Below are 17,249 nucleotides of genomic sequence, written 5' to 3'. Positions count from 1 at the left end.
AAAATGAACCAAACGTGAGGGTCACTTACATGAATTTCTGTACATTTCATTCATTTTTGTATAGAATTTTTAGTATCGTAAATAGCCGCAGCAGCATCAAGAATTTACGCCGCCCAAGGTTTGTTCACAGCTTTCGACCAAAGTAAAGTAAACGTAGTCTATACTAGGCACTGTTAGTGGCGTGATATGGCACCTTACACTCCTTTCAGAGCTCAAAATATTGGACGGTGCCCAGACCTCATGCCTGTGCTGGCGACCATTTCGCTGTGAACGTGCAGTGGCGAACTAAGATTTCACGACCAGTTAGTGTGAACAACTGGCCTCTCAGGAACGCATAATAAATGTCACCAAGCATAATGCACCGAGGAGGAACTTTAGAATGGCTGTGGGGGCTGAGACGCCGAAGGCAGAAGCGGTTGCCGTCGGCTTCGGAAATGAGACCCAAACAGAAAGCGCGACGCTCATTCAATGCGTCAAAACCGTACACCAGGCCTTCCATGATACAGCGGCATGAATGAGTCCTGATGCCTTTTTACTTATTGAAAACGCCGAAAGGGGTAGGTAAACATCTTGACAGGCGCGGATGTTAAATCTTGACAGGCGCGGACTTTACATGTCCGCATCTGGCTAGCAAGGCAAGCCTCGAAGAATTTTAAGATAGCAGCTTGTGTGGAGCGCAGGTTTTGCGCCCGCGGCGTCGACAGCGTAACGTAGGCCATTTCCTATCAGTAGGTAGCTACCACGCCTTCAGTTGAGCGTGTTTGGTCTGCCCGATTATACCATATCAGCAAAGCAAAACGTGGCACCTACCACACAGCGCCTGAGCGCCAGCTCAAACGCAATTGCGCAAGAGCGAATTGGAACACGTCAGGACGCCATGGAATGAGCTGATCGACGTGAGAGTCGCTGAAAATGGATCTTTATGGAAATGTAGGTGGCCTAATTTTATCCCATTGTGTGACATTCTGCGCGCCTCTCAAACCTTGTGTACTAAATCACAGTGAACTATGGATTGATTAGAACGCGCATGCTAGAAAAATTACCCAACCATACGTGTTGTACATTGTAGTGATAAAAAAATGCCTGGTAAGAGCGGCAAGGGGGGCGTACGCATAGAAACGAAGTATAGCGTGTTATTTATTTATAAAGGGCAGTAACGACTATTGCGTGCGTGAGCGATTAGGTAGGACCAACATGCGACCTTTGCGGTACGTTTTAGAGACGTATATCCGCAGTATACGCATCTGTTTACTCATTGTTTGTTTTTAAATTTTAGACAGACTGGTATTGTTAGTTATGTAGTAACTATTGTTACGGTATCGCCGACTGAGGTCAAAAATACATCGTGTTTGAAAATAATGAGTGATCGCGCTCTGTGAAGGCGGAGGACCACCGACTGTCGCTAGACCACGTCATATAGGTGACACAAAAATCAAGTGAAACGCATAAAAAAGTTTTATTTCTCTTGACCGCTGAGAATGGTCATTCCCAAGAAAGACCGACACAGCTGTTCAGACACTTTTATTTTGGCTGAACTTATTTTGAAAATAGTGCTTACTTTAAACTAATCTATTCAGGATACATATCCAAGTGATGAGGCGTATAAATTTGAGGTTAAAATTGTGTATGGAAAGCGTCAAATTTTATTGGTGACCACGCTCACAACGTGACGTTCGTTTTGGAACGCCTCGTGCAGTCCAACGCCATGCGCTTAACCGCACTGTGGGACTCGGATGTTCTCGTTCGCGTACATTAAAAAATACGCCGAAGCCACTCCGGGAAAACTTTCCTTAAAAGAGTACACCGGCCTATTAATACGATACTTAGTCACAATCAATTGTGTTATTCTCTTGGAGCACAATCTCAACGAATATAGGTAGTGTTAAGCATTTGGGATCCACTCCCAAACCGAAGTTGTTATGGTGAACTCGTGTATCTGATATCACAACATCTGGTGTACGTGAGCTTCGTTCTTTTAAAACAAAGTTCATATCTGCGCCTATACATAATATATGGTGACGCTAACGTGCAAAGCTCGTCTGCAAAAACCACCTTAGGCGAAAAACCTTTGGTGACCATACCCTATGGTGAGGTAGATTTAGAGAAATCTGATCCGCATGGTAAAAACTATAAAAATGTTGCCGAAAAACGCCTTCGCGAGTCAGCAGCTTACAACCATCCTTCCTACGTGGAAGTACTGAAAAACGTTTCTCTTTGAAGATGTGTTTCTGTTATGCAGCCGATGAGAACGCGCTAACTCGCTCACATGTTTGCGCTCTGGGTGAGTTGACAGCTGTCTCAGATGAAACACTATTTCTAGTTTGTTCGCCGCCATAAATCTTTGTGGTGGGTTGAATACAAGCACCGAAAGGCCACCGAGTTCTGAAAGCTTTCGCTCGCATTCCGTATTCGTTCTAATACAGCACAACCACCTGGGTACCTGGCACAGTCCAGCTAATAGTTTCAAGAGAGGTAATAGTGAATTTAGAGGTGACAAAATGTAGAGAGTTCAAGGAAGGGTACATGGGATGGGACTGTCACGTTAGATTCCGGTATGTGTTGGAAGCAACTAGACCAGTAGAATTACCGCATCCTTAAAATCTGTGCGTCCGAATATTCGCTCACCGCCAAGGATGTTGCGTATTTTAGGTCTAGCTCAAAATTAGTATGCCAGTCTTGATGATCGATGCACCGATTACGGAGACGCAAGGTTGGCTGGGCTATCACGGTCAATTGACGAATTTAACGGTGGTGCTTGAGCTTGCGTGCCATTATGAGAAGCTCAGCGGGGTGGCGAAGCAACGGTGCGAATGGGAAATTCCATTTCATGCTATTGGTAACTGTAGCGTTAACTTTATTTCCCTCCACAGAAAGATTTTTACGGAGAACATCTCTTAACGTATTTCAGAAGGCAAATGGAGGTTTTGGCTAAAATGGTCGCAACAAAATTGGTACACCGCATAAGTTGCACAAGCTTTTCATAGGTACAGAAGTTGTGCATTGCCGCTGCAGTGGGGATGGCATTAAATAAGCGGCAGTATGAGGCGCTAAGAGTAAAACGCGAACAAACTCAATCATTACCAGGGAAATAAAAGAACAGACTTGTGGGCATTCCTTGTTTTGCTAAACTTTGGCTTGTATATTTTCACATTGAATGACCAATAACCACAGAAGAGAACATTTTGAAACCGTCGCGAATGCATTTGTAATTTCTCGGATTAACAAGCATAGCATGTCTTGTGCGTGTGTATGCAAAAAAACCCTAAGATAGCCCTTTCAAATGAGCTTGCGATGCTGGAACTATGGAGATGCCCGCATGTCATAATTTGCGAATCGCACACTTCAAAAACAAGAACCACGTATAGACTATTTCAGCTCTCTCGAACTAACATTCAGTTCTGGCAAGAACGACTTGGTGAGTTCATCGCACTTGATGCCGACGTCATCTGGAATCAATTGGAGTCCTTGGAGGCGGATTGATACGCGCGTCTTGTTAGAGCTTGAGTAGAGCGGCCAAGCCTCACCTCCTACATTCGGTAGCGACCTTCAAAGAGAAGGAATGCAGATTACACACCAAAATTAGCGTATACAAAGAATAGGGTTAAAATGTTCGAAACAGCGAAAAACAATTCAATGTTAAAATATTACACGCAACATAAGTTCGAAGCTCTCAAAACAGAAAGAAGGGTGCAGAGTGGAAACACGAACAAGCACTTGACAGTGTCACCAGTCTGCGTCTTTCGTTCACTTAATTTCGCAGTGTCAAGTTTTGCTGAATGGAGCAGAAATTGGCCTAAACTATCGCGTTACTAGAATATTACGACGGGAAGTGTCTACATTAATTCCTTAAGGAGCACCAAAAGCTGGGACTCGGCAAATTTTATAATCTTTATATAAGGACAACAGCCGTTTTCTACATGTTTCCAAACAAGATACAACAGGAGTTTCAAATTTTATTCTTCAGTGTTGTTTCACCGTTCGAGATCGAATCTCCTTCGTATGCACTTTGAATAAGCACTTGTCGTTTAATTTGCCAGCAAATACCAGTGTGGGCTCTTATAGGAAGATCTTGTGAAAAACTGGCGACAAATGTGCCTACCTGCCGTCACCGACCAACTACGTCGTATAAAGCGAACATTGCTGTGCTTGTTTTTTGAAAACATTTTTTTAGGGGTTTAAATGCTTCAAGAAGTGCACACCCTATCCACTTGCTCCCGCGCATGGCTTCACATGCACATGAAAAAGTCCAAAATTTAGTGTTATCTGTCGGCTATTCGGTGCAGCATCTCCGTGCCGAAAAATTCGAAGTTGTGATTTACCGAGTTATGGAAAGCTTCTGGAAATATTTAGCCGGAAGCCGTAAGTGCCCCACCCTACAAAAAATTAAGCAGTCTATCTGACTGCACCATTTAGACATGGTCGAAGCCACAGCCACGCAGCAGGTACCGATTAGCGCCGTACATCCTAAAAACCCAGGCGTTAGGCCTACGGAGTTAGGCAGGCGTTGGGCCCACGGCTATTCTAGAAAAGTAGTGCGTAGCTCCAGAGTAGCATATACTCGCAGTGTGTGATTGGTCAACCAAAAAATCCATCCCGAGAAAGCTTCGCATTCATTCATCATCGCCGTTAGACGGAGGGGTGCATGATTTTTCGTTACATGGCGAATTTAATCGATTGAGAATTTTGCAATAGTGTAAGACGTTTGCGGGAGTTCGCACACAACACGAACAGACGTACGGCATTTGTAGAGTGGAAACTCCATTACTCCAGATAAAACATTCGGCCGGCTTCCTAATTGAGACGCGAAGGCTGTGGTAACAGCGGAGCTGCTGGTCTTTAGTAGGTTTAACTTGACTTTACTTAGGTCGGCCGATCTCATCAGTAGATCATACACCGTTGCCGTTGAGCGCACGCCGTCTCTCTCAACTAGGAGATCACGTGCACGTCAGAGCTTACGTCACACTTAGGCGTATGCAATCCGCTACGCGAGGCTCCCCACACGAATATCTGTGCCGTGGAGCACTCCCGACCCCTGGTTGTCAGCGCATCTCTTCCTCAACACTTTTCTTAACGCCTCTGGGCCAAACATTTTCATCCACTACAGTTTGATACACCGCCTTTTAGGCAACCCCATGAATCGACAGTGCCATAAGCCGAAAGGATGCAAAACGCTGGAGACCTAGGTTTGTTTCCCATGGCAGGAAGCTTTTTTTTTGTGGGTGTGGCGCGCACTCCCCACACCGGCTTGTCGACTGCTTACCTCCTCGCCATTTCCCCTCATTCAATATTCTCCTAGCGCTTTCCCGCTATCCACTGTTAAGGGCAGTGCTTTGAGCGACGTTAGCCATGGACAGAACTCGAGATTAAGCTTCTCCCCTGTTGAAGAACTAGAAAATGCCTTGTTCCGTCAACCTGGCTTAAACCTCAGCCAAGCTAAAGGCAGCGCACCATTCCGCTACGGAGTATACGCTTGTAAACGATTGTTCGTTCCAAGGGAAGTGGTGTCGAGGAGAGTAGGACAGGGGAAAGATTGGGAATGCGCGTAATCAGAACACTGTGCAAAGAGGCACTGGGAGCATCAAAGTCAACTACGGGTTCGCAGCTTATCCGTGAGTGGTTTTTTTTGCGCTGGAAACGTGCGCGTGTACACTGACCAGACCGAGTTAAAATACTTGGCGTAACTGCGCTCAACCATGGCAATATTTCACGAGGAAGCTGCGCGCATGTGTAGCTCTCGATCTGCCTCTTTACTTTGTTTTCTGGTACTACGAATTGCGGCGTCAGAGTCACCTCCTGGAAAAAATTAATTGCGATGCCTACGAGGGGTTGCGCCGTTAGACAAATTATACCGCAGGGCCGACGAGAAAAGATGTTAACCGATAGAAATGCACAGATGAAACTTCAGCAGGCTCACCGCATTGTTAACTCAGCGGATGCTGGAAACTCAAGTGACAATTGTCTTTCACCTATATACGCGACTTGTCGTTCAGCGTGCACAATTTCCAGGAAAAGGCAATCCGGCGGTGTATAGCATGCCGGGCTATGTTTTCACGACATCCACGGCCTCCTTTTCGGCAGTTTAATTTAGCGCTGAGGTTCGCATCATTTGATGTTCGCTAAAACAACAGTGGGAGAAGAGATAAGATGAGTGCTGTGGGCTCACCCGTTCTTGATAAATGTGGACCATACTTGCATCATGAATTCGCTTAGATTTCGCTCTTGCTTGGTTGAAGCTGCCTCTTGCATTGGCTTTCCGAAGATGAACTCCAAGTCTTCCAGACGAGACGCCCCCGGCTCGTTTGGGAGTTTTGAAAAGGTAGGCTGTGGATGGAAAATTTTCGTTAGGTTCGCTCTGATGAAGGTAATATCATGGAGATTAGGGCTTTGTAATCGTGCAGTTGCACTGGGAGTGGCACAAATCAGCCAGTCATATTTATGTGTATTCTTACGTTCATTGTGTGTGTAACAAAAGGGAAATTAGATTCGTTCGCTACACGAGCATCACTCACTTTTCTTGCTTTCGATGTGCTCATTCCTGATAACTCTGACGTTGTAATAATAACCCGAAATACTGTTGCCAGTCGTAAAAACATGTTTATGTGTCCAAAGCGTCCACAGTACAATGGCGTGTGCTACAGGTAGGCCTAGGTGCAATAAATTAACAGCTTTATGTTTCCATGTTCGGAAACCTCCTGGGTTGGAGGGCTCGGGGTTATTCAAGTGAAACTCCTTTCACTTTTCGCTCGAGCCAACCCACATCTTCACGAGTTAAATAAAAAAACTTGAACTTGAACTTGAACTTGAACTTGAATACACACGATAATGGATCAGATTATTTGAAGAGGGTGGCTTGCATAGCGACTAAAATTTAGTTGGAAACAGTGGTATAGAACAGAGGTGAGAAATATTGAATATTTTTTTATCTTCTCCCCCGCGGAAAATGGTGGCTGAAGGTAATGAAGGTCTTAGTAAGCGCATCCAAACATGCAGCCTTCCAAGGTTACGCACATTGAAAATAATGCCAGCATCTCCACTCCGTGGATGATGGCGAAGCTGCGGAATAAGTGGACTCGAAATGACATCCAAGTTGCGCCCCGAGTGATAACCGATTAGCGCCCCGACCGTCATTCGATTGGAGCCGTGAGTTACACCTTGATTATTCACTAAGTGAAACTGCAACTCACGGTTCAAATCGATTCGACGCGGACACACATTGGGAGGTACTAAGGTACTCCGCACTGTTACAGGCGAGGGAGTAAGCCGTTTGCCTCTCGGGTGCTAACTCACGGCCGTAACCCAATGGGTAAGGTGACTGACACTAACTCTGTCTGGTCTTCCAGACACAGGCTCCAATCTTGCCGGTGCCGGTGCCGGTGCCCCTGTGATTTTTTGCGATTGTAAATGCTATGCTCACGGATGCGGACGGACATTGTGCGGTCCTAAGGTGCTCCGCACCTAACAGTTCGAAGCATTGACATTGTCAACATGTAGTTACTCGCTTTGAAGTACAATCGCGTTACAAGGTGATTTAACAGAAGCGGTTCTTATGAGGACCCACTAAAAATCATGGTACGTTCCAGTTTTTTTAAGCAGGAGCAGGAAATATGGGATCATGACCACTGTTACGGTAAGTAGGACAGAAGGCAACAGCGGCTTTCCAGGGGGCAGCGATGGCCAATTCTGTTGATACAGAGATACGGAGCGGAGACACAAGCAGTTGCAACTGCTTCAACAAATTTAGGCTTCAAAATCAATATCAATATCAATTAGGCTTCAATATCAAACTCCCGCATACAGATCCCAGAAAAATGGGTTTCTGTGACCCCTTGTAATATATAAACTGCCCAAGAGATACACTTAGGCGCATGCGAGCGTGAGGCATGTGCGCATGTAAATTCACAAATAAAATCAGCAAATAAACATCGCGAGATTGATAGTCAAGTGTTGCGGTGCAAAAAGGAACCGCGGTGGCATGGCAACGCTCAAGCAGTGTGGTATTGATTAAAAAAAATTGGGATATCTCGCAGTTTTTCGCTTCTTGTCCATATTATTCCAATTAATATTTTTTCTAAGGCGCCTCCTATGTTTTTAATTATCTGGAAGAACATAGCAACCGCTTTCCCGCATCTGCAGTTCCATTTCACGCTAATGGGCCGGTAGTCGGTAGGAGAGGCTATTATGTCTTGAGCGTTCAAAGCCTACTTCACGCACTTTGTGGCATAGCCCTCTAGAGCAACTTCTTCTTATCTATCTCCTAATCTTCCTATGAAGCATTGGCGAAAGAGGACACCAGGACAGAACAGTAAGAAGCATGGGTCCAGTGAAGTCGTAGTGTGAGGGGCAGTTGGCGAGAAGGACAGAGTAGCAAGGCTGGTGGAGGAAGTGGCAGGTGGTCGGATGGTGTGCCGAGCAGTGCGGAGAGACCAAATGGTTGGTGTGGGGAGCGCACGCAGACGGCGCGGGAGGACGACGCCGAAGAATGCTGAAGGGCGCATGTTCGCCTGACCTAAGAGCGCGATTCCTAACGCCAAAAATGTAGGGATACACTTCCTCAACCCTTTCGTTCTGCGATCAGCGCCCATAAGGCAGCCCAGCGATTTCTCACCTTGTAGTCAAAGCGGTAGACGTACACGCGGTTGCCCCTGGCACTGAGGTGCTCAGCCAAACTGAGCAGAGGGCACTCGAAGAGCACGTCCCCCAGAAGGCGGTGGGCCCATGAGAGGGCCCAGGGTCGGTCCTGTGATCGCGACACGTACAGCTCGACCAGGGCGGCCGAGCGGTTGACGCCATAGGCAGCAAGCAGGTTTCGAACAGCCTCGCGCATGTAGTCCTCGGACGTGTCCCCGCTTCCCTCCTGTTGCAGTATTTCCACCAGCGGGGATCCTTCGTTGGAGACGGTTCCAAGTAGAAACTGCAAAGTCCAAAGGTACTTTCGTATTTAACAGTAGAGCAGATTAAGCTGACAGAAATCTTTCCGGTTGAGACAGAAAACCCCGAGCGCATGTGAGCACGGGCTTCGTAGCGACTGACTGGCGTCCGACTCGAGGCACCCGGCACACGCTTCGCGCAGTGGCTTTAGCAAAAATAAAATACCGAGCGCACGTAAGCACGTGCCTGGCAGCGACCGCTAGACGTCGTCGAGCCTTGCGCGTGGGCTTACCCCACATGAGGAGCTCCAGCCTACGTCTTAGTCGCAGTGTAGCGACTGGCACGCCATGGGTACGTTGAGCCAAAGACGATGAGGACGAATCTGTCAAGTCATTACTAACCAATCGACACATAAACTCGGCAACTAAACCAGCTTGCGAAGTGGAGGTCTACCAGGGTGAGGACGCGTTACAGGAGGATTTGCCCTACGCTGCTGTGCAGTTGGAGGATGACGAATTGAGGGGTGACGACAATTGCTGCGGAATAAAGGACTCTACATACCTAAATTGTATTTGATTTACAGTGCCATACAGAACAGATTTGCACGGCTGAGGTCCCGTCTCCTGGGATGCGCTGTCAGTTTCTGGCGAAGCTCTGCTCGACTCCCAGCTCAACCCACAGCTCTGCTCTTGCTCCAGACCAGCACAACTATTGTAAACTGATCCCGTTTGCGTTTCAGTGAATCTGATGGTACAACTAAATACCATGGAACACTGTCGATAAACGCTTTCAGTCATTCCTTCGCCACTGGAAGCACTGCGAAAGCTATTGGCGGTGAGCGCGACCACGGGCGGCGCTGCGAAGCGCGTCTCCGTGACGTCGGCTTAGGGATTCTCGCATTTGTCGTCTGCTTCACTCGGGGTCACTCTCCCTGCTGTTTCTTTGCACTCGGTTGACGTCTGATGCTTATCTGAACCAGATTTCGCGCGAGCGTAACTTTTTATCATAATAACAGACTTAAAGTCGCATACACTAGCTCAACGCTTCAGTTAAAGTATAGTTTCGGATGCCGCTGCAGAAGAAACACTGCCGGTGTCGCCCCATATCCTTGCGAATCCGGTCCTGTGCGGAACGCGAGGAGTCGGAGCTAGGCGTCAGCTTCTGTATTAAGCAATCTTTCGAACAACGGGAACAGCCAACTGCTAGTAACCGGGAACAGCGAAAATACAAAACGAAAACATATTCCAGGCCTTCGGAGCTGTCGGCTATGGCAGAAGGCATTACGATTTCCCGGTAATCATATGTAAGGTAAAACCGTTTTCGCAACTTTGCCGAACGCTCGAAAGCATTGTATCACATCACTTTACATTGTCATGGCACGAAAGTATGCCGACATGCACTACGGGCTGCAAGAACCATAGACTGAGTTCCAAATTACCCACTGTGTGTAGGCGCGTGTCGGTTTTTGTATGGAGGCATATTGAGCAGTATGGAGGTTTATTGTATGGAGGTATGGAGGTTTATTGAGCAAAACAAGTCACGTAGATGGTAAAGATACAGTAACACTATGTTTGTTCAGACCTGGACTGATATTTCCGTACATTTCCCACAGCCATATCTTCCAAATATTCAGATATGCGTTATGGAAAAACCGCACTCCAGAGGAGGAGGAGTAAGAGCAGGAGGAGAAAACTTTATTTAACAGTAAAATCGAGCTGATTAGTGGGCTGTGCCCTCAGTCCAGGACAAGAGAGTAAGAATGATTTTTTCAATTCATATAACGCCATCCCGAGTAGGCCAGGATTTGTTCTTTACGCCTGGAGGGGTTGGAAAACAATAAAGAGCTGCTTGGAAATATTCATCGTTTTCGATTCTTGTAATATAAGTACGTATACTCTTTATTGCGTTCGTTAGCGAGTCATGTCATAATTGTTAGGATTGCGAGTCCCTTTGTTATGATAACGGTGGTTACGATAGAAATTCGGAGTGCAAAAAGCCCCCTTCGTGTATTCTGGACAATCTGGACAACGTTGCCTGGGGTGCCATCGCGGTGGCGTAGCACAAGCCTTTTAATTGTATTTGAATGTGAATAAACAACGCACGCTCCGGATATGCCCCTTCTTGCACGCAGCCATAACGAAAGCCAATTTGTGAAGGGAATGTATGCCATACAGCCTGAAGAATATATTCGTACCATTTTTGTGATCCTCCCAAACATCCCCAACCCTACTAATGAGACGTTTGTGATGGTGGAGAAAAATTATTGCGTTGGCACAAAAAAAAACATTAATATTATGCAAGTCAACAACTACGAAAAAAATAGAAGGCAGCCGCTTTATTTCCTGCTGTGCGATGCGCTTGTAGGGGCCCGCTGCTTTGTACGTAGCATTGGACTGTTGAGTCTTTATAAGAGCATCTCAAAAATACTGTGGGGAAGCCTACGCATTTTGAATACTTATCGAGGAGCTCTGAGTGCTGAACCTTGCAAATAAGCTAGAAAGGACGAGTTACACACGATCTTCTAACCGATACCCTGAAGAAAGTTGTTCTCTCTCTCCTCGTGTGTTGCAAACTTGTGAAGGATATAGCTTAAAATCATTTAGGTCTGTCAGAAGCTGGCAAAAATAAGTGTATTACCGGAAATACGCATTTTAATGCACTAAAGCATCAAATAGGGTGGTTTTTTGCACAGGCACTGATACCCGTCACACGCAGACTGTAGCAGACGACAGCGGCGCGAGTCCCTCAGCCGACGTCAGATCCAGGAGGCGCCACTCAAGCATCTCACCGCCAATAGCTATCGCCAGCACTGAGCGGCGCTGCGTGATTTGCTCGTCGCACCAGTTATACCTTCTATTTATGCTTTGCTTTCGTGGCTTTCTTTTTAAAGTTGCGGCAGAGGGCTCAGCTCACGCCGTTATTTTCATGCTTATAGGCGCCGCCATCACAGTGGAGCAAGCCGCTTTTATCGCCGATAACACTGCAAGCTGATTGCAGTCACCCAGACAGCCATCCAGCAGCCTCGTGTCTTGGCCCTCCCACACGTTGGTGATCTGCGCCGCAATCTGCGCCGCAGACGACTATGGGCGACATCGCACGCCGCGCCCTCATGCCGATCGTCTACTTAAAGGATCATCGACAGTGAACCATCGGGATTTGCAGCAGAAGGCTCAGCTCACGCCGTTATTTTCATGCTTATAGGTGAATGTGGAAAGCCTAGCTCTTTAATAACACTTGCAAGCTTTTTGCTGCAAATCCCAATTTAAGTGTAATGAATTATGGGTGTTGATCTGTCCGCGTACCGTGCGAGGATTGGTTGTTTCATGGCACGTAGTAAATTGAAGACGTCATGTTCACCAGTGTGGTTACGGCCTGCCTCACTCGCTGATTGTTGTGTTCTGTAGGACTGTGTTTCTTGGTTCCGTTCGGTGTGGCCCATTTGATAATCGGCGCGGGAGATGTTGAGACCAACCCTGATCCAGAAAAAATAGACCAAGTTATTTCTCCCCTAAAAGACCTAGCACAGTAAAATGAAATATTTCACAAGGACACGTCAATGAAGCTGAAGGACATTCAACCGAACGTTACCGACATTAAAAGGCAGCTCAGTGAAGTGGAAGGCAAACTAAGCGCAATTGACAACCTGAGTCAGGATGTCACCTGTGTTAACGAAGCCATTCAACAATCCCAGGTACAGGTGCAGACCATTAAGACTAAACAATCAGAACAAACCGAATTTGTAGTCAACGACTTGGATAACCGAAGGCGAATAAAGAACCTGATTTTCAAGAGAATTCCCGAGGAACCATATCAAAAATGGGCAGACAAAGAACGTTTGGTTACGGAATTCGTGTCCACACATTTAGGCATTCAGGCAGGGGAAATCAAGCGAGCGCACAGGGTGGACCGGTCCAAACCACAACAAAGTCGCCCAATTTTGATAAAATTGCGGAACTAAAAAGATAAAAACAACATTCTAAGGAACGCCTCTAAGCAAAATAAGTTAAAGGAACTTCGCGTATGAATTGAGGAAGACTTCTCGCGACGATTACAACTTCTGAGAAAAAAACTGCGAGACTTCGGTCGTGAGAAGCGTACCCAAGATGAGAAGTACAGGGTTGTCTTTGATAAACTTCCTCTCGGAAACAAGTGTTTTTCATTCCACTCAGCAAAAAATGAGATAGTCTGTCTTCCAAGGCACGAAGAAGCTACGGCAAGCATGCCACCTACACAGAGAGTGGCTAGTCCAGAAGGGGAAGATGATGCTAATGGTGACTGACATAAAACCGTTAATGTAGCAAAGAATTTATTACCTTTAGTGTGCAATTTTCGTAGTATGCTCCCAAAGCAAGATGAGTTATGTGCATTTGTAGAATCATGTTCGGCAGACATTATTCTGGGCACAGAGACGTGGTTGACTCCCGGCATTAACAATACCGAACTGTCACTCTCTAATGCATTTAATATATTCAGGAGAGATCGAGTGGTAGCACACGGTGGTGGGGTGGTAGTGGCCGTAAAAAATACGTTTCGTGCACGCGTTGTTTCAACGAGCCCCGATAAAGATATTTTGTGGGTTCTGATTGAGATGTGCCGTTCTGTAACTTGTGCCGTCGGGGTGTGTTACCGCCCGCCCGATTCCTCTCAAGAATTCGTGGAAAATTTAAATCATTCTTTAAGTGCTATCAAGGACAAATACCCAGAATCAACAATCATTCTAGGTGGTGATTTTAATTAGCATGCAATCGATTGGCAATCCTACACACCCCTGGGGGGCACAAGAAAGAAAGAATGGAAGGAATTTTTAGATGTGCTTTCTTTATTTGATTTGCAACAAATGGTTGGTGAATACACACGTGGCGATGCAATTTTGATCTGGTAATAATAGCCGAGCCGGAAAAAATGACTGTTCGTGTTTTGGAATCTATTAGTGATCACCATGTTCTCCACTGTGAATATTCATTAAAACATAACGAACCTGGGCACCCAAAAAAACAATCTACAATTACGCACGTCGAAATGTTGATGATCCTCGAAGAGTTATCTTTTTGCGTTGAATTTTTATGCACAGTGTGTAACCGCTATGTAATATTAACTGGATCTGTGTCAAAGAGGGCCCATCTCCCCGCGAGGGGGACTCGAGTAAATGCGTTGCATAGGGGGTGGGTGTATTACATTAACGTTTAGTGTTTGGGGAGTTGGTGGTAGTGAATGCGTTGTATCAGCAGCTTCTTGACGTAGTTTGAATGAGTTAAGGATATAAGGCGCGTTCGTAGCCTTTCATTCTGTGTCGGTTTTGTGGCGCAGTGGTACGAGCACCATGTACCTCGCGTTCCGCCCACAGGTAGTTATTGCTGTGTATCAGCAGCTTCTTGACGTAGTTTGAATGAGTCAAAGATATATAAGGAGCGTTCGTAGCCTTCCATTCTGTGTCGGCTTTGTGGCGCAGTGGGTAGAGCACCATGTACCTTGCGTTCCGCCCGCAGGGTCGTGGGATCGAAACCAGGCGCCGGTAAGTATTATTTTTAATATAGTGAGGGGGAGGGGTGCGGACCTGTTGTTGAGAGCGAGGACGGTGGCGTGATGCGGGAGAGGAGGAGTGGGGGAGAGGGCGCACCTGGAACGGCTGTTGCGGACGCCGAGGCACGACAACGCCGGGTGACATCGTGAGTTAAAGAAATGCTCTGCATTTAAAACAAACTAATCGAACTTAAGCATTAGCACATTCCCAAGGTCAAAATCATTTCATCAGCTCATAGCACATGGTTTAGGTCACACGTAAAAAAAGCAATAAATAAGCAGAAAGGCATGTACTCAAAAGGCAAGTCCTCTAACTCGGATGGTGATCGGGAACGCTATCGCGAAGCATAAAAAAACTGCAAATATTTATTTCAAGATTCCAAATAAAAATTTTACAATAATGATATTGTCAGCATGTTAAAAAATCAATCGAAAATTCTGGAATATAATCAATCCCAAACGGGACTCACAAGTTAGTATAGATGTAGTCAAAGAAGGCGACTTACTTTTCCCATCCGAGGTTGCGACCAAACTTCACTCTTTTTATTAGCTGTTTTCACAGATGAAAGCCCGGTACCACTTGAACTCCAACCAGCTTCTATTTCGGCTTTTAGGAGTGGCATTACCATCACACCGGAAGACATTGAATGCGCTATTGATCGACTTTCAAATAATTCCGCCCCAGGACCCGATGACATTTGTACGAAACTGCTCAAAATTACTAAACCAGTTATATGTCGTATCTTAGCCGCCATTTTTTAACAGTCACTCGACACCAGTATCATTCCACATGAATGGAAAATCGCACGCGTTGTTCCCGTATTTAAATCTGGCAACTGATCAGAACTTTCAAATTATAGACCGATCTCCTTAACAAGCGTACTATGCAAAATTCTAGAACACATCATATCATCAGCCGTTATGATATATGTTACAAAGCAATACGTTTTTTATATTCATCAGCATGAATTTCTTCGAGGGGGTTCATGCGAAACCCAATTATTTAAGCTTGTCACCGACCTACATCAGGCCGTTGATGACTCATCCCAATCTTAACAATACAGCGCAAAAGAAAACAAAGACTTAAGATGAGGCACACAGGACGACCGCTGACTTGCAACTGAACTTTTATTACAGAAACAAGCCATATTTATACACACGCATGCACACACCTACGATGAAACATTGGACACGATAGGTAATCTATATCAAATGTGCCGGAAACATTGCATTCAAAACAAACCAGAATATGATTATCAGCCCGCATGCACTCAGCACGTGTGTGTACATTGAGCTGGCAAGCTAGGTTGCTCCGTTACACACGTGTAGATACTCAAGTTCCTTTGTGGACAGGGCTATGGAGGGACGCTGACACAATCATCGCCTAGCCTGCTGATTTCCGCAGCCTCTACAATTTCCCTTGTCAACTGGTCACAATGATGCTGAATGACCTAGCATTCTTCAAATTTTGGAGTGCATTTCTCGGTGGTGCCCTTGCAATCTCGGCAGTGTATGCCTAGGTGCCCTCTCACACTTTTGTGGACGTTATTACTGTGTTCTCTGAGCCTTGTGTTCAGACACCTACCTGTCTGGCCCATGTAGGTTTTGCCGCATGAAAACGGAATCTGAGAGACTACCGACGTTGTGCATGCGACAAACTTAGGTTTGTGCTCAATGGAGCATTTGCGGGGTTCCTGTTTCGGGAGGTAGGTCTTTTTGCAAAAGGCCACCAGTTTGCGATCGGCTGAAAAAAGTACTTGCACATCAGCGGCATTTCCTATTTTCATAAGCCTATGGGTTACATCATGTATGTAGGGAATCACCGCGACCTTTCTCTTACTTTTTTTCGGAATGGCCGTGGCCTCACCCTCGCTCTGGCGGCTGTTTTGTTTCAACACCCTCAAAATTTGCTCAGCCACAGACGTCACCACGTGAAGTGGGTAGCCAGAGCTGTGCAGGCGTGCTCCCTGTAATTAGATGCTATCTCTCTTCCTGTGGGGGCATGATCTTTTTAGGGCATTGAGCAAGCACATCTTTACAATACCGCTTTTCACCAGATTAGAGTGACCAGATGAAAATGGAAGAAGTGGCTTATTACTGCGTGGCTCATACTGCCAACAAACGTGATCGTCTGAAAAGGAAGCCTCAGGTCCAGAAACCTCAAAGTGTTTTCCTCCGGCATTTCGTGCGTCAACTTCAACGGGTGAAAACACCTCTCGAATACTCCTCACACCTCTGCAACGCTCTTGCCAGCGGAAACCCCCACGCCATCTATGAACACTAAACCATCGTCGACGTAACGTAGAACTTTACGTACACGCAACAGCTCCAACGGCTGTGGCTGAACAAATTTTGAGGGTGTTCAAGCAAAACTGCCGCCAGATCGAGGGTGAGGCCAGGGCCATTCCGGAAAAAACAAAGAGAAAGGACGCGGTGATGCCCTAAATACATGATGTAGCCCATAGGCTAAAACAGAGGGAATCCCGCTGATGTGCAAGTAGTGTTTCAGCCCCTCGAAAACTGCTGGCCCTTTGCAAAAAGACCTACCTCCCAAAACAGGAACCCCACAAATGCTCCATCGAGCACAAAACGAAGTTTGTCGCATGCACAACGTCGGTAGTCTTTGAGATTCCGTTGTCATGCGGCAAAAGGTACGTTGGCCAAAAGGGCAGGTGTCTGAACACAAGGCTGAGAGGACACAGTAATAACGTCCACAAAAGTGTGAGAGGGCACCTAGACATACACTACCGACATGGCAAGGGCACCACCGAGAAATGATCTCCAAAATTTGACGAATGCAAGGTCATTCAGCATCATTGTGACCAGTCGACAAGGAAAAATGTGGAGACTGCGGAAATCAG

General features: G+C 46.2%; 1 protein-coding gene across 1 annotated transcript in view; it reads right to left on the bottom strand.

Moving 5' to 3' along the window:
* Positions 1-1,531: 1,531 nt before the first annotated feature.
* The window catches only part of LOC144145661 (acetylcholinesterase-1-like), a 46,625-nt gene continuing 30,907 nt past the window's right edge, over positions 1,532-17,249 (bottom strand). The window contains exons 7-9 of the mRNA XM_077677330.1: positions 8,606-8,911; positions 6,164-6,321; positions 1,532-3,544 (exon numbers count right to left, since the gene is read on the bottom strand). Coding sequence (XP_077533456.1) covers positions 3,367-3,544; positions 6,164-6,321; positions 8,606-8,911 — 642 coding nt within the window. The 3' untranslated portion in view covers positions 1,532-3,366. The remainder of the gene's footprint in view (positions 3,545-6,163; positions 6,322-8,605; positions 8,912-17,249) is intronic.

The sequence above is a fragment of the Haemaphysalis longicornis genome, unplaced genomic scaffold (genome assembly GCF_048455015.1).
Source record: "Haemaphysalis longicornis isolate Haplotype H1 unplaced genomic scaffold, Haemaphysalis longicornis Haplotype H1 scaffold_7, whole genome shotgun sequence".
Taxonomy (NCBI): Eukaryota; Metazoa; Arthropoda; class Arachnida; order Ixodida; family Ixodidae; genus Haemaphysalis; species Haemaphysalis longicornis.
This window is presented reverse-complemented; position numbering and strand designations above follow the sequence as displayed.